The sequence below is a fragment of the Lampetra fluviatilis genome, chromosome 11 (genome assembly GCF_964198595.1).
Source record: "Lampetra fluviatilis chromosome 11, kcLamFluv1.1, whole genome shotgun sequence".
Lineage (NCBI taxonomy): Eukaryota > Metazoa > Chordata > Hyperoartia > Petromyzontiformes > Petromyzontidae > Lampetra > Lampetra fluviatilis.
In genome coordinates this window covers 14,479,912-14,505,894 of record NC_136285.1, presented here as the reverse complement: position 1 = coordinate 14,505,894, position 25,983 = coordinate 14,479,912, and the positions used below count along the sequence as shown (strand labels likewise).

General features: G+C 57.4%; 2 protein-coding genes across 2 annotated transcripts; both read left to right on the top strand.

Moving 5' to 3' along the window:
• Positions 1–262: 262 nt before the first annotated feature.
• PIM3 (Pim-3 proto-oncogene, serine/threonine kinase) lies at positions 263–5,466 on the top strand. Its single transcript, XM_078861116.1, has 6 exons — positions 263–584; positions 999–1,105; positions 1,437–1,487; positions 1,922–2,300; positions 2,921–3,097; positions 3,601–5,466. Exons 1-6 carry the CDS (start codon positions 497–499, stop codon positions 3,777–3,779), a joined length of 981 nt encoding a protein of 326 aa, XP_078717242.1. The 5' UTR covers positions 263–496; the 3' UTR covers positions 3,780–5,466.
• Positions 5,467–8,105: 2,639 nt separating this feature from the next.
• On the top strand, positions 8,106–25,750 carry QARS1 (glutaminyl-tRNA synthetase 1). Its single transcript, XM_078861115.1, has 24 exons — positions 8,106–8,411; positions 9,527–9,677; positions 13,975–14,084; positions 14,372–14,447; positions 15,494–15,558; positions 16,133–16,186; positions 17,177–17,240; positions 17,620–17,691; positions 18,340–18,425; positions 18,530–18,616; positions 19,201–19,300; positions 19,438–19,516; positions 19,663–19,771; positions 19,995–20,125; positions 20,425–20,517; positions 20,625–20,762; positions 22,666–22,753; positions 23,079–23,222; positions 23,437–23,541; positions 24,188–24,280; positions 24,397–24,524; positions 24,630–24,696; positions 24,851–24,976; positions 25,518–25,750. Exons 1-24 carry the CDS (start codon positions 8,286–8,288, stop codon positions 25,566–25,568), a joined length of 2,343 nt encoding a protein of 780 aa, XP_078717241.1. The 5' UTR covers positions 8,106–8,285; the 3' UTR covers positions 25,569–25,750.
• The last annotated feature ends 233 nt before the right edge of the window (positions 25,751–25,983 follow it).

Below are 25,983 nucleotides of genomic sequence, written 5' to 3'. Positions count from 1 at the left end.
TGGCACTGGACTGAGACGCGAGAATTCTCGGCATGCGGCGCTCCTCTCCCCGCCCCCTCCCTCCCTCTCTACCGCCCCCCTCCCTCCCTCCCCCTCGTTTCTCGCCTCCTCCCACCCACGCCAGAGGATTTCCCCTCCGCGGCGGGTGCAGAGGGTGGCGGTGGGGGGGGGCTGGCGCTGGGGGATTGCGAGGAGGGGGGTGGGGGGGGATGTGCCGCGTTCTCTGATTGGACGGTGGCGGTGTTTATATGAGGGGGCGTGTGAGACCGGGAGGCCTCACAGAGACGCGGGGACACCGAGACGCGAGCACACACAGGAGACGCCGCCGCCGAGACACTTGAGACACTAACGGCGACGGGACGGCACGGAAGCTTCGCGTGGTTTTCAAATCACCTCCTCGATACTCGCGATCTAATCGCCTCGTGCTACTTCGTCCACCATCCTCTCGTCCTCCTCCCTCCTCTTCATCTTCGTCTGCACCGGCTCGGGATAGACCATGCTGCTGTCGAAAAAAATCGGAACTTTAGCGCACATGTGCTCGCCTGCCAACGTGGACTTACCCGTCAAGCTGCAGATTAATCACAGTGAGTACCATCATCGTCATCATCGTCAAAGTCTTCTTCATCATCATCAATTCCCATCATCATCATCAAGCGGAATAATCCACAAGAGGAATAAATTATCGGCATCATCATAATCATGATTCAAAATCGTCATTATCACCATTGACATCGTCACCGTAACCATCACTCCCCATCACCATTCACATCGTCACCATCATCATCACCACCACCACCATCGTTATTCTCATTCCCGCCATCACCACCACCACCACGCCTACACCGTGAGTCATGATTCACCGTCATCGCTGCCTCTCCGGGTCCCCCCTCACCTCCTCTCGCCGCCCCTGGTCCCCGGGTCCCCTCTCCTCCTCCTCTCGCCCGTGGTTCCCCGACACCCCCTGCTTCCCCACTGACGCGTCCTCTCCACGTTCTCAGGCCGGGAGCGGGAGAGTCTGGAGAAGCTGTACCGCGTGGGCGCGGTGCTCGGCAGCGGTGGATTTGGCACCGTCTACGAGGGGGTGCGACTCAGCGACAACCTCCCGGTACGGAACCTCCCATCTATCCCAGCCTCTCATCTACCCCCAGCCCCTCATCTACCCCCAGCCCCTCATCTACCCCTAGCTCCTAATCTACCCCTAGCCTATAATCTATCCATAACCCCGAGTCTAATCATCACCACTAATCTACCCCCTAATTCCTAAATTTGCCCCAAACACTGACGTGTGACCCCTTGACATGCCCATGGTACTATGGCTCAGTCTCAGCTGTAAACCTCATGGCCCCCAAGCCCCCCCCCGACCCCCAAGCCTGCCGGCGCGTGTGCCCTGTGCGGTCACTGACCGCTGCGCGTCCTCCCCGTGCCTCCTCCCGCAGGTCGCGATCAAACACGTGGGCAAAGACCGGGTCACGGAGTGGGGGCAGCTGGTGAGTGCACCCTACACCCTACACACACTGCACCCTGCACACACACCCTACACACACACACACTGCACCCTACACACACACACCCTACACACAGACACACCCTGCACAGAGCATTCCGCACCTCGCTCCCGACGTTCTGCAGTGCTGCACAGGCGACGACCCCTCGCACCCCGCCCAAAACACTCCCGCACCACGCCCCACGCCCTTGCACCACGCGCGGCGTCCCGCGCCTGCACCGCTCACTCATCCTGTTACACCACCGCACCCAGAGCATTGCACCCCGAGACACACACCCTGCACCATCGCACCCTGCACGAACCTACAACCAAGTAGCCTGCGTGTACCCCCCTGACCACCACACCCTGCACACACAAACACACGCGCGCACACCGGCTAACACCCAGCTCCCCCCCCGCCCTGCTTCTGTCCCGCAGCCGAGCGGCGCGCTCGTACCGCTGGAGGTGGTGCTCATGAAGAAGGTGCTGCAGGCGGGCGCCTCTCCGTGCGCCGGCGTCATCCGCCTGCTCGACTGGTTCGAGAGAGCCGACAGCTTCGTGCTCATCATGGAGAGGCCCGAGGCGGCGCGGGACCTCTTCGACTTCATCACGGAGCGCGGCGCCCTGGCCGAGTCCGTGGCGAGGGGCTTCTTCCGCCAGGTGGTGGAGGCGGTGCGCCACTGCCACGCCTGCGGGGTGCTGCACCGCGACGTCAAGGACGAGAACATCCTCGTCGACCTCAAGAGAGGGGAGCTCAAGCTCATCGACTTCGGCTCGGGCGCCCTGCTCAAGGACACGGTCTACACCGACTTTGACGGTGAGCAGGACGGGCGGGCGGGCGGGGGGTTGTAGGAGGTGGTCGCTCTGCTGGGGTTGGGCGGGGGTCGTGGATCGAGAGCCGTCGCAGCGTTGGCTGGCGGGGCGCGCTCCGATCGTTCCTAGAGGGGGGGGGCCGGGGGGCGAGAGGGGCGGAGGATGGGGGGAGGGGGGATGGTTTGGCGGGAGGGAGAGAGGAGTGCGAGGGGTACGGAGGATTTGGGGTGGGGTCGCAGGGTGCGGAGATCGGGGGGCTGGGTGGGTGGGGGCTGGGTGGGGACTAGGTATGGGGCGGGGGGGCTGGGTATGGGGCGGGAGATCTTCCCGCGCTTCGCGCCAAATCAATGAAAAAAAAGCCACGTGGCGAGTGCCGATCAATCTTCATCGGCGCGTGGCGACGATGCCGCTGCTGGTCGTGGTGCTGATTCCACCGCTGCTGGTCGTGGTGCCGGTGTGAATACTGCATGGCTGGGGCTACGCTGCAGCTGCTATTGCTGCTACCACCACCACCACTACCGCCAGTGTTGCCGCTGCTATTGCTGCCGATGAAGACTGATGAATGAATGAATGTTCCGAGCCGAGCGTGACCACGTTGCCTCCCCGCCCTCTCTCCCCGTGCAGGCACGCGCGTCTACAGCCCCCCCGAGTGGATCCGCTACCACCGCTACCACGGCCGCTCGGCCGCCGTGTGGTCCCTGGGCGTGCTGCTCTACGACATGGTGTGCGGCGACATCCCCTTCGAGCACGACGAGGAGATCCTGCGCGCGCACGTGGTCTTCAGGAAGCGCGTGTCCCCCGGTGAGCCAGCAGCGCCCCCTGGCGGACCGAAAAGTCCCACACACGCACGCACGCACACACCCATACACACACACACCACACACACACAACCACAACCACACACACCCACACACAACCACACACACCCACACATACACAACCGCACACCCCCACACACACACCCACACGCTTCCTCACTGCCACCTATCGTCTCCATACATCCCCATTGGCCTATTTATTGGCTTCCCACACCAATAATTATTTTCAAGATTTGTACTTTTTTTGGCAAGCACACTCTGGATCAGTTTCAGTTTTTTTATTGAAACGATTTTGTTTTTAAAAGAAAATAAATTTTAGATACATAAGCTCCAGCAATAAGCTCGAGGTAGGGATCATGATTCGGATAGCTGAATAAGAGTTAGTGGCTATGCCTAGTGCGAGAGGAGCAACGCGTTCGGATGTATCTTTACCCCTGCTCGACGTAGCTGACACTCCTCCTCCTCCCCCCTCTCTGCCGTCGCCAGAATGCCAAGAGCTGATCCGCGCGTGCCTCAACGTGCGCCCGTCCGAGCGGCCCTTGCTCGACGAGATCCTTGCTCACCCGTGGCTCGTCGAGTCGGAGAGCGAGGGGGAGCCGGCGCTGCCGCTCGCCAAGCGCGACCAGTCCAGCACGAGCTCGAGCAAGGAGAGCCTGGAGCTGTGAGGGGGGCACTCTGACGCAGCGGACCCCGCTGCCTTTACACTACCTCCCGCCCGCCGGCTCGCTCGCCGGTGGGCGGACGCGACCCTCCCCCCGCCACGGCCAAGGTCTTCCAATGAACTGGCTCCGGTGGTCGGGAAACACGACTCGATTCGCCTGGGGGGCTCTCGGAGAGGGTCAGAACCCCAAATACCTCTTTTTCCAGGCCGGCCCGGCGCGCGCGTGCGGTTCGATAGGCAACCGGCTGTTTTTCCACCTCCGCCTCGAGAAGCCGAGCCGTGCCGCTGACGTCGCGCGCAGACGGACGAGCAGGAGGCGCCGCGTCCTCGGTGTTACTGACCGTCTCACCGACGTCGCACCCGACAAACGCACCGTTAGTCCCCCTGCCCTGCTCGGCCCCGAGACAGACCCAGATGTCTCGCGACGGCATGGGTCTGGCTCGGCGCCAAAACTAGTGGAACACCGCCCGTACCGTGAGGGCCCCGCACTGGCTCGGATTGGACGTGCCAGTGACAAAGGGGGTGCACACACGAAGACGGGGCCCGTCCAGGAGTCCCTCCTTTCCAAGGAAGCTGGGATGGGCCCCCTCCCCCCACCACTCACGCTGGGGGGAGGGGGAGGAGGGGGGGGTGGCGTGGAGGCCGTGGGCTAGCCGGGCCCACGCCTCCGCCGTCACAGTCTGCCTTCGGGACCCCCTTGCCTCGCCGGGGCTCAGCACAAGCAATGCAACTGTGGGCGCGCGGAGATATAGGCGCAATGGCGTGTGTGAAACGACGACCAACCGCTGCTGTAGGACACACCGCTGCAGCCAATCACGAGCCCTCACCAGAATTCCTAAGTTAATCCTCAATCCCAAAACCTATCTGACCCCTCAAGCCAGGGCATGGGCAATGGTGCCTGGAATTGAATGAATGGGACTCCTGTGCTATTTCCCCCAATATTCTAAGCTCGTTACCTGGGCCCCTCTGGCCCATGGGCCCCAGTGCAATTGCACTGCCGACACAATCGATATCCACGCCACATTAGAGACCCGTCGACTAAAGGAAGGGACACAGACTCCACATGGGGACACAGACTCCACATGGAGACACAGACTCACATGGAGACACAGACTCACACAGACTCGCATAGGAGACCAATAGCTCACATAGAGATTCTTAGACTTGCATTGACACCCAGACTGATGTAGACCCAGTTGGCAAGGTTGGCATAGCCCCTGGTCCATGGGTCTAGGGTGCAGTTGCACCGCCTGCACACTGCATCGTTCCACTCATTTAGCACACCCCGTGAGTCCCCGAGACAATGCTCGTGATTGGTTGCAGCGGTGTTTACAACAAACGACAACACAGCGATGCTTTTCACTGAAACGCCAGAAGATGGGTCTTATTTTGTGCACAATATACTGTACAGATATTTGTATTTATTTATCGGTTCCGTATTTTAAAAAGGAATAGCTGTTTGCAGGCTTTGAGATAATTTATTTTTTATTTATGAGTGACGCTGCACGAGTGGGTGTGTACATGCAGAGGGGTCGTGGTGCCGCACGGCCCCGCGCGTTCCAAGGCAGCTCGTTTTAATTTAAGGCCTACAGTGCGGCATCCGTGTAAATATCAGAGACGAGAAAGGAAAGTTGACGTTATTTTTTTATCGTGGAATTCAAAGAATAAAGAATTGTCCTTTTGTAACTCTGGGCTCACGTCTTGAGTTTTGGCTCCTGAATGCACCTGCACGATTTCTGGAGGTAACACCCACAGCAATATCATCACCCACAGCATCATCACCCTAGCAACAGCATCATCACCCTAGCAACAGCATCATCACCCTAGCAACAGCATCATTCCCAGGATCACCCACAGCATCATCACCTTAGCAACAGCATCATCCCCAGCATCACCCACAGCATCATCACCCTAGCAACAGCATCATCCCCAGCATCACCCACAGCATCATCACCCTAGCAACAGCATCATTCCCAGGATCACCCACAGCATCATCACCCTAGCAACAGCATCATCCCCAGCATTACAGCATCATCACCCTAGCAACTGCATCATCCCCAGCATCACCCACAGCATCATCACCCTAGCAACAGCATCATTCCCAGGATCACCCACAGCATCATCACCCTAGCAACAGCATCATCCCCAGCATTACAGCATCATCACCCTAGCAACTGCATCATCCCCAGCATCACCCACAGCATCATCACCCTAGCAACAGCATCATTCCCAGGATCACCCACAGCATCATCACCCTAGCAACAGCATCATCACCCTAGCAACAGCATCATTCCCAGGATCACCCACAGCATCACCCTAGCAACAGCATCATCCCCAGCATCACCCACAGCATCATCACCCTAGCAACAGCATCATTCCCAGGATCACCTACAGCATCATCACCCTAGCAACAGCATCATCCCCAGCATCACCCACAGCATCATCACCCTAGCAACAGCATAATCCCCAGCATCACTCACAACATCATCACCATAGCAACAGCATCACCCACAGCATCAGCACTCACAACATCATCACCCTAGCAACAGCGTCATCCCCTGCATCATCAATTACCCAATTGGAATATACAGAGCAATTCTCGTCCCCTACTGCGGAAATGTGGCAGGAGCCTCCTGCATAAGAGTCATGAGACTCGGTGAGGCTTTCGTGACTATACAAGCGGAACACTAAATGAAAATAATCACTCAGAGCATCATCGCAGCAACATCATCCATAGCAACAGCATCATCCACGTCTTCCATTGCACCCACGTGCATAGCAACATCACCCATAGCAACAGCAAAATCCACATCATCACGCATAGCAATGGGCATGGCTCAGAAATAAGCGTATAATTACGACATTGAAATCCATTGAGGGCGTTTGTACGACTACAGCAGTCTGCGTTGTGTCCATTCCTTACAGCCCAGTGCACGACTGTTGTGATTCTGCACTGCAGGTAATGTTGGGTCCACGTGACCAGCCCTGGCAAAGCCACTTGAGGCGGTAACCGTGACGTCATTCGCGTACAACCGGCGCGACGCCACCTCTGTGCGTGACGTCACGGATCAACCCACCGGCGCAATCGTCACAAGCGCGTGACGTCACTACACCCGTGACTTCGTGCGCCGGGGACACGCTCGATGGTTCGGGTCGTAAGAATAAAAACGTAAAAGTACAAATATTTAAAAATACTTTTTTTAAAAACACGCTTTACTGAAATGTACCCTACTCGTAATGGCAGAACTCCAGGAACTGGCCCCGAGGTTTGCCATAACGTAAGGGGCCGTGGTGATGTACAGCCAACGTGAGTTGAGCGTGGACAATTAGACCCAAGCCGAAACATAACATCTAAAAAAGAATGTTTAAAAATATTTTGTGAGCCATTCGGCTCTTGAATCGGGTGCAACCGCAACAAACAAAAAAAACATGAACAAGAAAACATCTTAAAGTGACTATGTGACTAAGTGCAAACAGAAAATCCAAGAAAAAACAGCAACATATTGCAGAACAAACACCGTACACCAACGCTGTGTGCAAAAATTAGTTCAGTTTACAGCCGTGACATTCATAGCTGTCAGCCCAGACGGTTTGCCCCGTATTCTTGTGCAGGGAAATTGAGTTTTCATGTCCATGCGGCGTACAGCCGTTTCAATTACGGGCAAAAAAAGTGTCTATTTGTTTTCTTGGTTCTTTCGGTAAAGTCACGTAGAAGGCAAACAAAAAAATAATAAAAATATAAAACGATAAAAATTATTCTTGGTTCTTTCGGTAAAGTCACGTAGAAGGGAAGTAATAAAATAATAAAAATAAAACATAATAAAAAAATGACTTTACCGAAAGAACCAAGAAGATGAATCGCTGCAGTCACGAAAGCTTTAAATCGAAAAATAAAAATTCTCACGACGTTTCGACTGCAACACAAGCAATCATCATCAGGTGTGAAATCCGCAGCAACAAAATTTGATGATTGATTGTGTTGCAGTCGAAACGTCGTGAGAATTGTTATTGTTTTATATTTTTATTATTTTATTTCCCTTCTACGTGACTTTACCGAAAGAACCAAGAATATGAATCCCTGCAGTCACGAAAGCTTTACATCAAAAAGTAAAAAAGTATATTTGTTTGTTTCTCCCTTGTGATGGGCCTTTGTAGGATGAACGTTGATATTTACAAGGGCACGAGGTGACCAGCAAGGTCTGAATTGGTAGGGCACTGATAAGGGCTTGACAGGTGATGGACATTGCCTAGACATCTGCCACGCGAATGAACAAGCAGAAGTGTTACATGACGTCACGACCCGCGTTGAACGGCGGTTGCGTCAGTCGAAGGAAGTGACGTCACCGCCCAGCTGCTGCCGCCGCCGCCACCCACGTGGAGAAGACCGAGCGAGTTGCCCGACACTCGCACGCGCCGCGTGTGTTGGTGTTGTTGTTGGTGTGTGTTGGTGTGTGTGTTGGCGTGTGTGTGTGTGGTCGAGAGTCGCATAGAAGACTGCCGAGCGAGCACCATGACGGCTCCGTCTGCCCCCGTGGACGCGCGGCTGCTGCAGCTGGCGGGGCTGAGCGAGGCGAAGGCGCTGGAGACGCTCAAGAACGCGCCGCTCGCGGCCGCCCTGGGCCTCGCCGTGCGGCAGGTGAGGGGGGCGGCAGGGGAGGGGAGGGGGAGGGGGCTCGGGAGGCAGACGCGAGGAGGCCGAGGGGGGGGGCCCAATAGGATTAGGGCAAGGTGGGCGGGGGGGGGGCAGTCTCGTCGGCTGAAGTGGCACACTCGTCATTTGCTTCCTCACCCGACAGCAAAGCTGACACCGCAAGGCTGACACCGCAAGGCTGACACCGCAAGGCTGACACAGCAAGGCTGGCTGACACAGCAAGGCTGGCTGACACAGCAAGGCTGGCTGACACAGCAAGGCCCCCGTGATTCACAGACGTAGGCTGCGCTCGTTTCACCGCGAGCGAGCGAGTGAGTGGCGCAGTAATCGATTTTTTGGCTCGCACGGTCGCAGCTCGAGGCTATTTGTATATCGCGGCTCCACTTTGCCTCATCGCAATCGTTACGCTCGCGGTCTCGAACATTTAACGCTGTGGGGGCGTTCCGTCATCGCAAAATGCAGCCACTGCAGCTCTCGTCGTGGTGGTTGTTGATCAAGGGGCGCCCCAACTCGTAGCTTTGGTCACGGGGGTGGGGGGCAAGGCACCCCCTTCCTGCCCCACGTCACGAGGTCTTTAACGTCCAGTGTTGGAGCAGACGGCGTGTGTAGTATGGTTCATACACACGGCAGTATTAAGCAGGGCGGCCGCTGCATTAGAACCGCCGCGAACCTCTGCTGCTCACACACTCGTGCCATAGCGCCAATCAATCAATCAATTTTGATGTCTAATTTTAGGCAATGGTTTATTGCTGTGGTTGTTCCACCTGATGACGGGCACTTGTGTTGCGCCCGAAACGTCGTGATTTAATTTAATTTATTTTATCTTTATACCTATGTGACTACCGAAAGAACCAAAGAGTATGTATTCAATATTGTTGAATATTCAATAACCATGCAAAAAAAGTTCATGCAATGCAGTTGTTTTTGCTCAAATATCTGTTTGTTCGTGTTTATTTTGTCTAAATCTCTGATTCACTCGCACCCCTCCACCGCCCTCGACTCTTGAGCCCTCTCTCAGTGGCTCAGGCAAACCAAAACACACGAAAACGCGACTGTGCCGACTCTCGCTTTGCCCTCCCCCGGCCCTTGACGTCTCCCAGGCGCAGGAGGCGTCTCCGGACGGCGCCATCGACCGCGCCGTGGGCACGCTGCTGTACGGCGCAGCGAGCCGCGGCCGCGACCTGCGGCGCTTCCCCACGCTGGCCACCTACATCGGCTCCCGCCGCATCGCCTCCGAGATCCAGCTCGGAGGTGAGGCCCGGGGAACTCGCCGCTGCCAAACCGCGCGGTTCACTCCGTCGCCTTGCACGGGGAAATTGAGTTGTCAGGTCCATACGGCGTACGGCCGTTCAGTAATGTTGTGTTGTCTATTTGTTTGTGTTTCGCCCTTGTGATGGGACTCTGTAGGATGAACTTTGAGTTTTACAAGGGCACGGGGTGACCAATAAGGTCTGAATTGGTCTGTAATAAGGTAGGGCACTGATCAGGGGTTGACAGGTGATGGGATCTCCCTCAAGTCTCAATTCCCCCCCACCCCCCTCCACCCTCCCGGGGTTCAATAACGCTTATCTTATGTAGATTTATATAGCGTCTAGTTCCGAGGGCTTGACAACAATTACTAAATTGTACGTACAATGACAGTGGTCTTGATGATGAAGCGTGGCGTTGTTATTAAAAGTGGTGGTGTAGTTATGGTGCCAGAAGGACAGGTGGGAGAGTCTAAGGAGGAGTTGAGGTAGAGATTGGGTTTGGGGTAGTGATAGGGGTTGGGGTAATGATAGGGGTAGTGATAGGGGTTGGGGTAATGATAGGGGTAGTGATAATAGGGGCTGGGGTAGGCCTGGTCGTAGCTGGGGGGCAGGGAGTAGCAGTAGCATAATGGGCTCGGGACAAGAGAGATGGCTTTTAAGGGATGACCGGAAGCAGGCTTGGGACCTGGCACCTGGCCTCACGTCGTGGGTTCTGGGTTCACGGTTTAGTTCCTGGGTGCATGGGGAAGATGTTGCCCAGATGGCAGTCGGGCAGAGAACGCGTGCCCGCGATGAGTCACAACTCTCTAGGGGTTTGCTCGCTCCTAGCCAGCGTCTGGCGCACACCCACACTGCACTCTTTACCAGTGTGAAGTGTTTGCCAAAAATAGAGGGGTTCTTCAGCGTTGGTAGCGTTCAGCTGGAGGATGTCGGAACCAATTCAGGGTGAGTCCGTGTCGAGGTGGGATGTGAGAGGCAGACGTGACGGTGGGTTCACCGAGTCTACGGCAGTGTCGAGCTGCGTGTCGTCACCGGAGAAGCGATGGTTTATCCTCAAACTGGGGAACAGTTTGCCAAGCGGGAAGAGATGCACTGGGAAGAGCAGCGGTCTCAGGATGGGATCTTGTGGCACACCGTAGCACAGGGGTTATTCAGGGGAACACAGTCCTTGTGTGCAAACAGCAACGGAGCAGTTTGAGAGGGAAAACGAAACAAGGAAAGAGAAGTTGGTCGGATACGCCGACACAGTTATGGAGGCGCTCCAGGAGGGGGTTGAGTTGTTTACAATGTAAAGCATTGCACAGAGGTCAAGGAGAACTGGAAGTGAGAGGGGATTCAAGGTGTTTCGATAGAAGGTCATTGACCACACCGTTGAACAGTTTATTGTTCAACTGTGTGGTAAATGACCTTCAATCGGGTTTCATCAACAAAACAGAAAAACTAAAATTCAAAACAACGTTTGCAACAGGTCGCATAAAAATTATAAATACAATAAATACAGTCAACAAATAATTTATTTTTACAATATATTACTTGATTATAATCTTGATTTGAAGCTTTCGTGACTGCAGGAATCCATACTCTTTGGTTCTTTCGGTAAAGTCACGTAGGTAGAAAAATAATAATAGATCACGACGTTTCGATCGCCACACAAGCAACCGTCTTCAGGTGGGAGTGATAATGATAGGGGTTGGGGTAGTGATTGGGGTTGGGGTAGTGATTGGGGTAGGGGTAGTGATTGGGGTTGGCGTAGTGATAGGGGTTGGGGTAGTGATAGGGGTTGGGGTAGTGATATGGGTTGGGGTAGTGATAGGGGTTGGGGTAGTGATTGGGGTTGGGGTAGTGATTGGGGTTGGGGTAGTGGTAGGGGTAGTGATAGTGGTTGGGGTAGTGATTGCGGTTGGCGTAGTGATAGTGGTTGGGGTAGTGATAGGGGTAATGATAGGGGTAGTGATGATAGGGGCTGGGGTAGGCCTGGTCGTAGCTGGGGGGCAGGGACTAGCAGTAGCAGGATGGGCTCGGGACAAGAGAGAGATGGCTGTTTAAGGGAGGAACGGAAGAAGGCTCAGGACCTTCAGCGTTTGGGAACTGGATACTAGGTTTAGGGTCTAAGTTCTCAGACCTGAATTCTGGCCACGTTGCTGTGTCGTGAGACCTGAGTCGCTTGATTCCTGCGCACAGACGCGGATGTAGAACGCTGTCACATAGCTCTAGCTGGGCATAGCCCCTCACACACACAGCCACATCCTGGTCACGTGCAACAACAAGAACTAGAGCCGTTGATCGTCGCTAAGTAGTAGAGATGTCAACATGGCCGCTTGTGCGGCAATGAAAACCGTGAATCATGAAAAGTAATAATCACACTCGCCAGTGAACAGGTTCTGGTGCAACAAGTTAAACCACCACCGAGTTAAACATTACATCAGTGAATGTATTAACAGCAAGAATGTTGTGGCGTTACAAATTATCATGCGGAGTTAAACATTCCGCAAGCATGCCCCGGCCCCAGTAGCGCATGCCTAGACACACGAGTACAGGTGCACACACAGCACAAAGATCCCCCCCCCCTATCGCCTTTACAATTAAACACATTATCTGTCGATGCTGCTGCTGTGTTGTCGGTGACGCACAAGCACAAATAACAGCTCGACACATTCGTCAATAACACTGTGGCCCTCAAAGGGGGAAAAAATTATAATAGGCGACGTATTGGGCTATGGGATATCTTCACAGAACATAGCTGGCTGAGAGGTCAGAAGATGGAGTGAATAATGTTTGGGGACTGCTCTATAGACCACGGGGCCCTGGGAAAACAAATACAGTGAGGTCCTCGTTTAATGCGGTAGATGCGTTCCTGCAAAGTGCCGCATGAAGCGAAAATAAATTATCCATAAATAATGTAACGATAAAGTTTGGCGAGATAGATGTACAACTATGCACACACGCAGTGAGATGGCGGGACAAATGACTGATAATACACCGCCGCGTTACTGTTTCATTCCGCATACTCTGTCAGCCCAAGAAAGTAGTTCGTTGTTTACCGTTCATAAACCGCGTACGGTGGGCGCGTTCCACGTTATAACGGTGGGCGCGTTATAACGGTGGACGCGTTTCACATTATAACAGTGGGCGCGTTCCGCGTTATAACGGTGCACGCATTCCGCGTTATAACGGTGCGCCTTGTGCGTTGTGCGAAAAGTGTTCCCAAATGGAAGAACCGCGTTATTGCGAAAACGCGCGTTTAGCGAGGAATTACACAGACTGCTCAGGCGAATGCTGTTAACGAGCACCTAGTACAGCTGGCACGGTGCACTAGGAGGTGGGGCGGCCAGCACCAACGCCCGGCCGTCATTCACCTCCCCCGGTGAGAATCGATTTAAAGCGATGAATCGATCGGCACGTTAACCGGTAAACTTGTTGTGATGGGGAAATTTCCATCAGAGCATTCTGTCCCAGCGAGCACAATGCAGGACGGAATGTGGAGCGCGCGGCGGGTCCGTTCCGGTTTTTGAGTTCACGTGCTCGGAATGTTTCCTGTTTGGCCCCCAGAATAGCCCGGCCAGCCTGCGAGTGGCCCTGCACGTTAAAGAACATTCGCTTTCACTGCCACTTGTGAGTGTTAACAGAAGGTGCTGCGGGTGTCACGTTGGGGCGCAAACACACGCGCGCGCACACGTACGTGCGCAAAGCACGCGCAGAATGCGGCGAGAGGCTAGCTGCTCGCGAGAGCGGAACGTACGCGCACAGTCACCGTGAGTTTTATGAAAGCCGTCGTCTCACCTCGGGGTTGGGGGGAGGGGTCTTGGACGTCTCGGCAAATCGCCACCTCTCTTGCATGCGCCCTGCGAGTGTGCGTGTGTCTGCAGGTGCGTGTGTGAAGAGCACCTAGCGTGACACACGTGTCGTGTGATGTCACCTCCGACAGACTATATGGGGGATCTTTGTCTTTGTTCGTCGCAAATGCTGGCTGCTGTTGTTGTTGATGGGAGCACTGCCGTTGTAGCACCCGGTGACCCGAGTTCAATTCCCGGCCGTGGCCAATGCAAGTCGTGAATATCTGAAGCGGGCCTGCCTGAGGTCAACTCGGCCTTAAAACTAGTACAGCACTTGCCCCAACAGTCTGTTCAGGCTATACGGCGGATCTTTGTCTCTGTTGTATGTGTCAGTATGTCTCGGTGTCTGCACACAAGAGCATCTATCTGTTTGTGCGTTTTTGTAACGGCAGCTGCCCCAGCAGTGCGTTTAACGTGACACGTGATGTGGGAGGGGCGATCTCTGTGCTTGCTGCGTGGTTCCAGCGGCGCTGGAGTACCTCAAGAGCCACCCGCTGGAGCCGCTTGCCGTGGAGGAGTTTGAGAGGGCGTGCGGCGTGGGCATTGTAGTGACGCCGGAGCAGATCGAGGAGACCGTGAGTGTGCCGTCTGACGAACACCGTCACCGCCTCCCGTCACCGCCTCCCGTCACCGCACCACCACCGCACCGCCACTATACCTCCATCACACCACCACTGCACCACCACCGCACCGCCACCACATCGCCACTGTACCTCCATCGCACCGTCACCGCACCACCACCGTATCTCCACCGCCACCGCACTGGCACCGCATTGCTCCCAGCGTGGCACGCTGGTGGTGTCACTCGTGGCGGTGTCAAGATTGTAACCTACTTGTGTGCTGTTTGATGGTGGTGGAACAGGTAGAGGGAGTCATCAAGAAGTACAAGTCACAGCTGCTGGAGGAGCGATACCACTTCAACATGGGCCTCATCATGGGTGCGGCCTTTACACACATCACTAGAGACCCCGAGTGTCTATTCTAGAGTGTCTCTATCACAGTGCCTGTGCTGGAGTGTCTGTTTGAGACTGTGTGGGGAGTGGTGGCATAGTGGTTAGTACACGGCGACCCCAGTTCGGTTCCCGCTCACGACGTATAACAGTGACGAATATTTGAACTGGTCCTGGTCTACTCAGCATTAAATGAGTGCTTGGTGCGGGTTCTAAACATCGGCACTGGGAAGACAAAGGCAGCCGGGCATGGTGTTGGCCACCTCCTAACTGATATACCGGCCTTCATAGGTACTCACTAACAGCACTTGCCCCAACAGTGTTAGAGGCTACACGGGGGATCTCTGTTCCAGGGTGTCTCTAGCGGTGTGCCAGGATAAGGGTGCCTGTGACGCTCACTCTACTACACGCTTCATGAGATGTCCACTCGATACAACAACCCCTGCGCTTTGCATGAAGCGTGCAGGCTGGCCCCCCATGAAGCGTGCAGGCTGGCCCCCCATGAAGCGTGCAGGCTGGCCCCCCATGAAGCGTGCAGGCTGGCCCCCCATGAAGCGTGCAGGCTGGCCCCGCCTGCAAAATCCCTCCAGACTGGAGCTCGCAGATCCTTTAAAAACGAAGCAATTTTAATTATTTTACCAGGTGAGGCCCCACTGAGCTATATAGATCTTTTTCAGAAGTGACCTGGCCGCAAATGTTAGCTCAACGAAGAGGCTTATCACGTGGAAATTTGTACCAGCCAAATACTCTAAACACGTGATGTTGATTCTAAATGTGGAGGGAAAGAGCGGAGGACCAGGAGAAAAATGTACGCGACCACGGGTAGAAAGAACTTGAAAACTCCAAATATACAGACGTCGGGGTCGGGATCGAGCCCACGACCTTCTGTATACCAGGCGAAGTAGTTAACATCTCCTAGCCACCGTGGCGGCGGTGGCCATTGTTGTCAGTGTCACGTTGCGCCGTGTCCGGGGCTGACTCAGCGCTGACCGACCGCCCCCCCCCCCCGCCCCTCATGTTTGTCGTGGGTGCAGCCGAGACGCGGGGCCTCCTGAAATGGGCCGACGGGAAGATTTTGAAAAACGAGGTGGACGTGCAGGTGAGGCAGAGACCCTCCCCGCGCGTTCCGCGAGCGATCTCATCGCGAGCGATCTCATCGCGAGCCTTCCGATGGAGCGCTGCGGCTGAGCTCCCTCTTTGTTTTTGAGGTCCCCCATGCCGGCTGTGGGGCAGGAAGACGACGACCCGGGGCACCGGGGGGGGCCCCACAGCCCATGGGCCGCGTGCTGCTCACGGCCTCGCGTCACACGGCCCACGGCCGCATGAAGCCTACCGCCTGGAAACGGCCCGCAAGCGATGCTTATCCGGGGAATGTTTTACACTTGGCATCAGCGCAGTGTTTTCTGATTTTATCTCCACGCTTGGTCACTTTTGTCACTGCAAGGGCCTCTGCAGTCAATCAACTGGCACGTCGTTGTTTGCGTTATTGTTGGGTAACGCGGGGGTTGCTTGTTCACGAGCGGTGGCACGCCAAGGCAGGTTGAAAGTCCTGTTCATCGCTCGCACAGGAGAATGTTCCGACCCATCCCTCTTCTGAGTCTCCTTCTCCACGAATCATCTCTCCCCACCGGGGCCCTCTTGGCCACCGGCCTTGTCTCGTTGTGTCTCGCCAGGTCCTCAATCTGCTTGGTCCCAAGACGGAGAGTGACCGCGAGAAGAAGCAGAAGGTCAGTAGGTCACGGGGGTCACCGATTTAGCGGGACATGCCGAGCGTGCCGCGCGTCTCAGGGCGTGCGCGCGTGCGTCGGTGTTCGCGTGGGGAATGCGTGTGGGTGGCGTCGCTCGCGGAAGAGACTCCAACCTCGAGGGGTTCTCGCCTGGTTAAAAATAAAGTTGACGTGTTGGGAGCGCGTGGGTACAGGAGGGGGGGGGAGTTGACGTGCTGCATAGCTGTGTACGTGTGAATCAAAGTTCTGTGGGTGTCTTCAGTTTTTGTGTCTGTCAGTGGATGTGTGTGTGTGTCTTGTGTGCATGATAGATGGTGTGGATAACTTTCGGCTGCGTGTGAGATGTGTGGACGGCTGTGAATGTTTGATGGGTGGTGTGGTTGTCTATAGCATGTGTGTATGTGTGATAGTTGGACGTGTGTGTGTGGGTGGGGTGGTTGTTTGCTGGCTGTGTGTGTGTGGGGTGATTGTCTGCAGGCTGTGTGTGGGTGGGGTGGTTGTCTGTAGGCTGTGTGTGTGTGGGGTGGTTGTCTGTAGGCTGTGTGTGTGGGGTGGTTGTCTGTAGGCTGTGTGTGTGGGGCGGTTGTCTGTTGGCTGTGTGTGTGTGGGGTGGTGGTCTGCAGGCTGTGTGTGGGTGGGGTGGCTGCCTGCAGGTTGTGTGTGTGTGGGGTGGTTGTCTGCTGGCTGTGTGTGTGTGGGGTGGTGGTCTGCTGGCTGTGTGTGGGGTGGCTGCCTGCAGGCTGTGTGTGTGTGGGGTGGTTGTCTGCAGGCTGTGTGTGTGTGTGGGGTGGTTGTCTGCTGGCTGTGTGTGGGTGGGGTGGCTGCCTGCAGGCTGTGTGTGTGTGGGGTGGTTGTCTGCAGGCTGTGTGTGTGTGTGGGGTGGTTGTCTGCAGGCTGTGTGTAAGAGGTTGCGGTGGTGCTGCAGGCGCTGCCACTACCTCGCCGCTGTAACGCACCTCTACGTGTGTGTCCCCCCCCCCAACCGTGCAGCCACAGAAGCCGAAGGCCGAGAAGGAGGCGCCGGCAGGGAGCGTCTCCGCTCCAACCGTGAACGGTGCGGTCGCCGGGGCGGGGTGCCGCCAGCGCACGGCTGGGAGTGTCGCGCCCACTCTTGGGCTGTGTGTGCGCGTCTGTGCTTATATGGGTGGGGAGCGGTAGTGTAGCGGTTAGCGCTACGATGCGCTACGAACCCCGCAAGCCGAGTTCGATTCCCGAACCGTTCCTGGGATTCCTCTCGGTCGACTCGGCCTTAAATAAGTACCTGGTGAGGTGTGTACACATCGCCACTCGAGAGACAAAGGCGGCCGGGAATGGTGCTGGCCACTCACCTCCTCGTGTGCCGTGCCGGCCTTAATTGGTGCCTGCTAACAGCACTTGCCCCAACAGTCTGCTAAGGCTATACGGGGGACCTTTGTCTTTGTTGGCGTGTGTAGGTGAGGCTCCCGTGCAGAGCCTTTCTCTGATGGAGCAGCTGCGTGGGGCTTCACTCAACTTCCACAAGCCCGGTGAGCGATGACGGTGATGTGGTGTGTGCGTGTGTGCGTGTGGTAAGCGGTTGTGCAGCAGTTAGCACGCTGGGTTACAAACTCACGAGACCCGAGTTCGATTCCTGCTCATGACCAACATCGGTGACCATTATCTGAACCAGTGAGTGTGTGTGTACATGTATCTGTGTGTGCATGTATGTGTACACTGAACGCTGTACCACTGTGTGTGTGTATACTGAAGGTATACCGCACAGATGATACATCCTCCTCTGCGAGCATGTACCACCAGTGTGTGTACACTGGACGGTGAACCACCAGTGTGTGTGCACTGGACGGTGAACCGGACGGTATACCACTGGTGTGTGTACACTGAATAGTGTACAACCGGTGTGTGTGTGTGTGTATACTGGATGGTTTACCATCAGTGTGTATACTGGATGGTGTACCACCAGTGTGTGTGTGTATACTGGATGGTGTACCACCAGTGTGTGTGTGTGTACTGGATGGTTTACCATCAGTGTGTATACTGGATGGTTTACCATCAGTGTGTATACTGGATGGTTTACCACCAGTGTGTGTGTGTGTACACTTGAGGCTGTGTACTTGCGATGACGTGTAAAGTCTCCCCGTGGCGTGTGGCTTCGCCCCCCTCCCCGCCCCCACCAGGTGAGAACTACAAGACGGAGGGCTACGTGGTGACGCCGCACACCACGCGGATACTGCAGGAGCACCTGGCAAGGACCGGGGGGCAGGTGAGATCGCACCGCAGCCCCCGCAACATCACCGGGTCGTCCACCCCCACGCGCCGCAGCCAGGATTGAGCGCTATGCGGTCCCCACTCCCTCCCCCCATCCAGGTGCGGACACGCTTTCCTCCCGAACCCAACGGCATCCTGCACATCGGCCACGCCAAGGCCATCAACTTCAATTTCGGCTTCGCCAAGGTACGGCGCGGGCGTAGCCGGGCGATTGCCCGCCGGCACCGTTCGTCGTCCCATGCAATCTCCACCGGTCCCTCTCTGTGCCTCCCTGGGCCATGCGCACAGTCATGCTCCCCTTCACTGGAACCAACTGCTTCAAATCACCTTCACTCACCTGCTTCCGTTCCTCCCTTAAAACCCATCTCTTCTCGCTTGGCTGTCCTACAGCTACTCCCCAACTCCCGCCCCCTAGCTATGCCCGAGCCTACCCCAACCCCCCCCCTTAACCACTCCCACCTGTCCTCCTGTCTGTCACCACAACCACACCGCGCACCACGAAGCAACCGCGGCAGGCAGAGCAGCACCGGGTCCTGGTCCTGGGTCTCCGCTAGGTCGACTCGGCCTCGATTACCTGACGCGCACCGGGGAGCTCGTCGCCCGCTCGTGCGCGACGCCATTGTCGTAGGTGCTCACCGGCGGCACGTGCCGCGGCAGCCTGAGTGGGCCGCACGGGGTGGGAGGGGGGGGGAGGGGGGGGGGACTCTGCCCGTGCTCGTGGTGGCGATTAACGACGTGGTCTCCCCATGCCCCCCCCCCGCCCCTGTCAGGCGAACGGAGGGATCTGCTTCCTGCGTTACGACGACACGAACCCGGAGAAGGAGGAGGAGAAATACTTCCGTGGGATCCGAGACATGGTGGAGTGGCTCGGTAGGAACGGGCGAACCATCGCGCTCCCCGCTATGCCTCGACGTCCCGTCCGTTACGTTCTCATCGCGCTCCGCCACCCCCCCCACCCCCCTGGACCGGCTCCGGTTGTGACGTCGTTTCGCCTCCCCTCCCCGCAGGGTACAGTCCCTACGCGGTGACGCACGCCTCCGACCACTTCCAGCAGCTCTACGACTGGGCCGTGGAGCTCATCAAGAGGTCGCCGTGCCGCCCATCGCGCTCTGTAGCGTGCACGCCCCCCTCACCTTGACCCACGCACGCTAACCCCGAGCCCCGGCGTGGGGGACCCGTGGCCCACGTGCCGTTCCTGACCCGTGCCTAACCCGTCGCCTTGCCGTCCGCAGGGGCCACGCGTACATCTGCCACCAGAAGTCGGAGGAGCTGAAGGGATACAGCGTCGTTACGTCTCCGTGGAGGGACCGCCCCGTCGCCGAATCTCTGCGTCTCTTCGAGGTGAGGGACGCTCGGCCGTGACGGGCCCCACGCCGCCGGCCCGCACGACCCGGGCGGGCTTCCCCCGTAGGACGGCCGTGGCGCTCACGCGACGCGAGATCTGCAAACGCGTTCCGACGGGATCGACCCGCCGCGGAGATGGAGCGGCGCATTGGCTTAGCCACCTCGTCTGACGCAATGTCACGCGTGACCTTCCCTCCGTGTCCTGCCGCTTGCCCCGCAGGACATGCGCAAGGGGAAGTTTGCGGAGGGGGAGGTGACGCTGAGGATGAAGCTGGTGATGGAGGACGGCAAAATGGACCCCGTTGCCTACCGCATCAAATACACGCCGCACCACCGCACCGGGGACGCGTGGTGAGCTACGGCATGGCACAACCGGCGGCACAGCCGCAAGACCCTTCGGCGTGATGACGTCGCCGCTCGTGCGATGCGGCGACGCGTTTTAATGAAGGCCTCACCGCGATGGGTGGTCCGTCGCCACGGCGACAACAGGAATGCGAGGGTAACGAGGGAGGAGTCCAAAGCGAGGAGCGGTTTGACAACTCCCACACCACCTCTCCCAGACCAATAGTTATGGCAGGAGGCGTGTAAAAGGTGACGACGATGATGTCGCTGCTGCTGATGATACTGATGTTGTTGTGTGGTGGTGGCAGGTGCATCTACCCCACGTACGACTACACGCACTGCCTGTGTGACTCCATCGAGGACATCACCCACTCGCTCTGCACCAAGGAGTTCCAGACCAGGTCCGTGTGTGTGCCAGCGCGCTCGCGTGCACATCCTCCCGCCGTCCCCAGCGTGCGTGTCGGTGTGCGCGCGCTCGCACTGACGCACGCGTGTGCGCTGGGTGCAGGCGCTCTTCCTACTTCTGGCTGTGCAACGCGCTGGACCTGTACTGCCCCGTGCAGTGGGAGTACGGGCGCCTGAACCTGCATTACACCGTCGTTTCCAAGCGCAAGATCGTGCGCCTCATCGAGGAGAAGATCTGCAGGTGAAGCGATTGCCTCGGTGGAGACCATCACGCTCCACTCATTGTCACCGTCATCACAGGACTACACGCAGTCGCATCTCGCGGTTGGCGGAAAATCGGCGCAGGGAACCCTGGAGAGAGAAAGGGGGAGGGAGTAACACTACGGCACAGCCCAGCACGGCTGCGGCGATGAGCCCCAGGGGCATCCTGGGCAGCACCAACGAGCCCTGGGGGCATCCTAGGGTAACGAGGCCCTTCAGCCCTTGCCCCAGTCCGATTTCTGATCCTGGCCATAGAGCACTGCTACTAACTGTGGCTCTAACCCTTGCCCTTAATCCTGACCCTCATTCTATCTCTATCCCTCACTTTGGCTCTAGTCGTAGCACCAATCCTAACCCTAGCCTTAACCATTACTTAATCCCTAGCTCCTAACAATGTCCTAGGCTTTAACCTGTTATCCACACACACCAGCTCGAACTCTAGCATAGCTCTCGCATTAACCCGCACTCATGGCCAAGCCCTAATCCGAGTCCTGAACCTTATCCCTCATGCTATCCCTCACATTATCTCAAATTCCTAACGCCAACAGCAGCAGCAGCAGTAAACCCTTATCATCTCCCCTGGCCACAAAACTCTGAGCCGTACGTGCCCACAACCACTGTCCTTGACTCCGAGCTATAAACGTTTACCGACCTGTGACCGGATGCACAGGACGCTATAAAAACCCCCTTAAGATTTGTCTTCTGTAGCGGCACAGGGTCCACCGCAAGGGGCTAGAGCAGCGACGCAGTGCGGCGCGCACGGCACGAGGCGACACATTGACACATTCACCAACAACACCGCCGCCTTGAAGGATAACGTAAATAAGATGCGCAATGAAGAACGGTCGTTGCCCGAAACGTCACCCATTATATATTTTCCTTTCAGGACACATAGATGATGTTATCGACGAATGTGTTGAGTTTTTGTAGTTTTTAACTGTGCTCTTGCACCAATGCGGACGCAGCAGCATCGCCCAAATAATCACCACACTGAGTTTGATTCCCGGCGGGAGCATCTCATGGCTCCATCGTTACGGTGACAAGCGGGATGCCAGAGATGGCGAGATGTTAACTGCCTCGCCTGGTATGCAGGAGGTCGTGGGTTCGATCCTCACCCTGACGCCTGCTGCTGTATATTTGGAGTTTGCACGTCTCTCTCATCGTGGCCGTGTGGATTTTTCTCCGGGTCCTCCGGTTTTTCCCTTCACATTTAGACTCGGCATGCTCTTCGAGTATTTTGGCTACTGCTATAAGTGTCCACGTGATGAAGATAAGCCACTTCGTTGAGCTATCATTTGTGGCCAGGTCGCTTCTGAAAAAGAGCTACGAAGCTCAGTGAGGCCTTCCCTGGTAAAATAAAAATATATTTTTTGAACAGTTTAGTAACTAAAGAGGATTCCAAAGTGTGCGGGCTGATGCAATCGCCCCGAGCTCTGACTCAGCCCCGACCGCGCTGCCTCGGGCGCCCGCCGGCTATAAACGAGTCGCCACTGACCGCGGCGATAACACGACTTGTCGCAGTTCAGGGTCGCAAATCGATACGGAGGATCTGTCGAGATCTGTTTATACGTTGTGGTGAACGTAGCGCCCTCTGGTGGCTGCAGCGAGGTCACGCGAAGGCAAAAGAGGCGCTGTTTAGTTAACTTCAGAGTCGGGGTTTCCATGACCCCAGTGCCCGCCGTGGCTGCCGCGACGCCGCTTTGGGCGTCTCCCCCCCCCCCATCTCCGAGGCCGCTCCCGCGGGCCGAAGGGGGCCCAGCCGCTGGGTTTTACGAAGAGCGGGGGGGGGGATGGTTGTACGTGGGGGGTAGAGGAACCCCGTCTCGACCTCGCTTGCTCACCGCCTCTGCCGTGCCCCCACTCCCCCACCACCCCCCCTCCAGGGACTGGGACGACCCCCGGCTCTTCACGCTCACCGCGTTGCGGCGCCGTGGCTTCCCCACTGAGGCCATCAACAACTTCTGTGCCAAGGCACGCGCACACTGACGCACACTCATTCACCAATGCCGCACTCATTCACCAACGCCGCACTCTCACGAACGTGAATTCTATCACGAACACGACATTCACTAACACCACACTCTTCACCACACGCTCTTAAACACGTGCACGCACTAACTCACACGCAAACTTTCACACAACAGCAACCGTCATTCTCCACTCGGCTTGTGCCAAGCTAGGTGCACTTTGAGGTGTCGCGTTGTTGCCTGTTACACCTTTCTGCTCCGACGCACGCGCGTTCGCTGGCTCCGCAGGAGCAGCGCTGTATCAATGCACTGCGTGCGTGCGCGCGTAGGTTGGGGTGACGGGTGCCCAGACGGTGATCGAGCCGCACCTGCTGGAGGCGTGCGTGCGCGACGTGCTCAACGAGACGGCGCCCCGAGCCATGGCCGTGCTGGAGCCGCTCCGGGTGGTCATCACCAACTTCCCGCAGAGCGCCGTGCGTCCCTCCCCTACGCCCCCCCCCCCTCCCCTTGCTCCCCTCCCCTACGCTCCCCCCCCTCCCCTCACATAATCGCCACGCGCAGCCCCAGTGCCCCTCGTGTGTGATGACGTGTGCGATGCCGAGTATTCGATGCCACGTGTGATGCTGTTTGTGTGATGCCACATGTGCGACGATGTTTGTGTGACGCCCCGGCTTGTACGTGGAGCAGCCGTCCAGCGTCTCGGTGCCAAACTTCCCGTCGGGCGAGAGCCACGGCTCCCACTCGGTACCGCTCGCAGCGACGCTCTACATTGAGCAGTCGGACTTCCGCGAGGTGAGGGGACGCGACGGCACTCCCCACCGCACGCATGCACACGCACGCGCGCGCACGTAAACAAATGTACACACGTATACGTACACACACGTAAAACACACGCACGTGCATGCACGCGCGCGCACACGTCAACAAACGTACACACACGTGCACGCGCACACGTACACACACGTACACAATTACACGCACACACGTACACATCCACACACCTCATCGCATACAGCGCTGCCACTCCGCACAGCTCGCACTCCTCACAGCTCGCACTCCTCACACGCGCCGTACATCGAGATGGCACGTAGCAGCATCCACCCTCCGGTACCAACCCCTAGGGTCCCTGCTGGCAAATCCCCCGAGCGAGCTCCCTTGCTAGGGGTCTCTCATGGCCAAAGCCACCTCCCCCCACATCCCCAGACGAGCCCCGTTCCTCTCCCAGAGTCTCAACAGTAGCAGTCGCTATGCCACGGCCACAAGGCCACGTGGCTGTGTCGTCCCCCCCCCCTCCCCCCACGCGGTTCTTTCGCTTAGAGAGCGTGGCGGACGGGGTCACCGAGAGGAAGCGAGGAGCCTCGAGCCTCGCATCTCACACAGCAGCCGGCGTGCCCCACGCCACCCCCCCCCACCCCCCCATCTCCATCTGTCTGCGCAGGTCCCGGCGGCCGGTTACCGCCGCCTGGCCCCGTCGCAACCCGTGGGCCTGCGTCACGCCGGCCTCATCATCTCCCTGCAGGACGTGGTCAAGGTGAGCAGGGGGGGGTGGGGGGGAGGGCGGTCGACTTTCACCGCCGATTGGTGGCGGTTGTCGCGGGGCTCGGGGTGGCGCTGACGGGGGAGCCGTGTCGTCGTCGTCGTGCGCAGGACGCCGGCGGGCGCGTCGTGGAGCTGCGGGTGACGTGCGCGCCGGCCGACGCGGCCGTCAAGCCCAAGGCGTTCGTCCACTGGGTGGCGCAGCCCCTGCCGTGCGAAGTTCGCCTCTACGAGCGGCTGTAAGTGCGGCGGTGCGGTAGCACGTTGCGGGTGCGGTGTGACGCCGTGTGACCGCCGCCCTGTGTGTGTGTGTGAGACGCAGCAGTGTGTTCTGCCCGTTGCAGATTCTTGCACAAGAACCCAGAGGACCCGGCTGAGGTACCAGGGGGATTCCTCAAGGACATCAACCCCGTGAGTCTCGCTGTGCGACACGCGTCTGTGTTCGCACGCCGTCTCCGCGCGTCGGCCGATCGAAGGCGGCCCGCTGGCCGCGTGCTCCGTGCCTTGCAGTCCGCGCCGTGCGTCGCCGCCGCGTGACGCGTCCCGGCGTGCCGTGCGTCCCCAGGAGTCGATTCGCGTGCTGGAGGGCGCCATGGTGGACAGCTCGGTGCAGGGCGCCGCTCCCTTCTCCAAGTTCCAATTCGAGCGCGTCGGCTACTTCTCCGTGGACCCCGACTCGACGGCCCAAAAGGTAGGCGCCTGCGCGGAACAACCTGCCCAGGCAGCCTGCGGTGGATAGCCTACGCGGGCAGCCTATGCGGCAGCCTACGCGAGCAGCCTGTGTGGATAGGCTGCGTGGGCAGCCTGTGTGTGCGGATGACAGCTGACCCGCATGCGGATCAGGCACCGGATGTGGCCCGGAGAAAGCTCCGAGAGAGGCCCGCCGAGAGATGAAGAGAGGCAGAGAGAGGAGTGAGATGGAAGCGAGATGAAAGAGCACAGATGTGATAGACGGCTGGTGATCAAATCAGTGCTGGTGTCTTGGTATTGGAGAAGCTCAGCAGGATTTTTTGAGCCGGATGAGTACCTGGATGGGGGTGGCCACCACGGCTTGCCAGGTTGTTGGTAGCCGTGGGGGCGCCTGAAGCGAAATGCCGACAGAATTATGCCAGGCATCCCAGTGCAGCCAGGACCCTCCCGAAAAGTAGTCTTGAGACTCGGCGAGGCTATGGCTGGGTAAGTAATTGCCGATGGAACACGTTACTCATTGTGAGACCTCGCTTTCGTTACAGATGGTGTTCAACCGCACGGTGACGCTGAAGGAGGATCCTGGCAAGATGTGAGGCCTAACGAGGGGTGACCACTGCCTGTGCAGGACAGCCGCGAGTCCCTGGGGAATCCTTTAGCGAGGGTCCTGCCCTTGGGGTAGGCTGCTCCAGCTGGGCTCACGGGGACTCTCACACTCCACCCAATGCCTTTGTTTGTATTGACTGGAATCGGTTCAATAAACGAATGTGTAAATGAGACCACGAGAAACCGGTGGGGGTTGTTTATTTGACGCAGACAAACCTGCGGGTCTTTTACGGACACTTAATCGTAATCTCCGCACGGGTCCAGATGGCGTGAACACGGCCAGAGTTTCCGAATTTAGAGTCTGGTCGATGGCAGCCTGCGGAGTTTCAGTCGAGTCTCGGTCTGTGGACGTCGTGAAGTCGTTCTCTTAGTCTGGTCGACTGGAGCAGTCAAACGTTTAGTCAG

What these genes read in the sequence shown, in the direction of transcription:
- QARS1 (XM_078861115.1), top strand. Translation starts at nt 8,286, where the DNA reads ATGACGGCTCCGTCTGCCCCCGTGGACGCGCGGCTGCTGCAGCTGGCG. An exon ending in AGACATGGTGGAGTGGCTCG is followed by an intron (nt 19,301 to 19,437) that starts GTAGGAACGGGC and finishes CCCTCCCCGCAG; the next exon opens with GGTACAGTCCCTACGCGGTG. An exon ending in TCCTCAAGGACATCAACCCC is followed by an intron (nt 24,697 to 24,850) that starts GTGAGTCTCGCT and finishes GTGCGTCCCCAG; the next exon opens with GAGTCGATTCGCGTGCTGGA.
- PIM3 (XM_078861116.1), top strand. Translation starts at nt 497, where the DNA reads ATGCTGCTGTCGAAAAAAATCGGAACTTTAGCGCACATGTGCTCGCCT. An exon ending in CAAGCTGCAGATTAATCACA is followed by an intron (nt 585 to 998) that starts GTGAGTACCATC and finishes CCACGTTCTCAG; the next exon opens with GCCGGGAGCGGGAGAGTCTG. An exon ending in GACTCAGCGACAACCTCCCG is followed by an intron (nt 1,106 to 1,436) that starts GTACGGAACCTC and finishes CTCCTCCCGCAG; the next exon opens with GTCGCGATCAAACACGTGGG.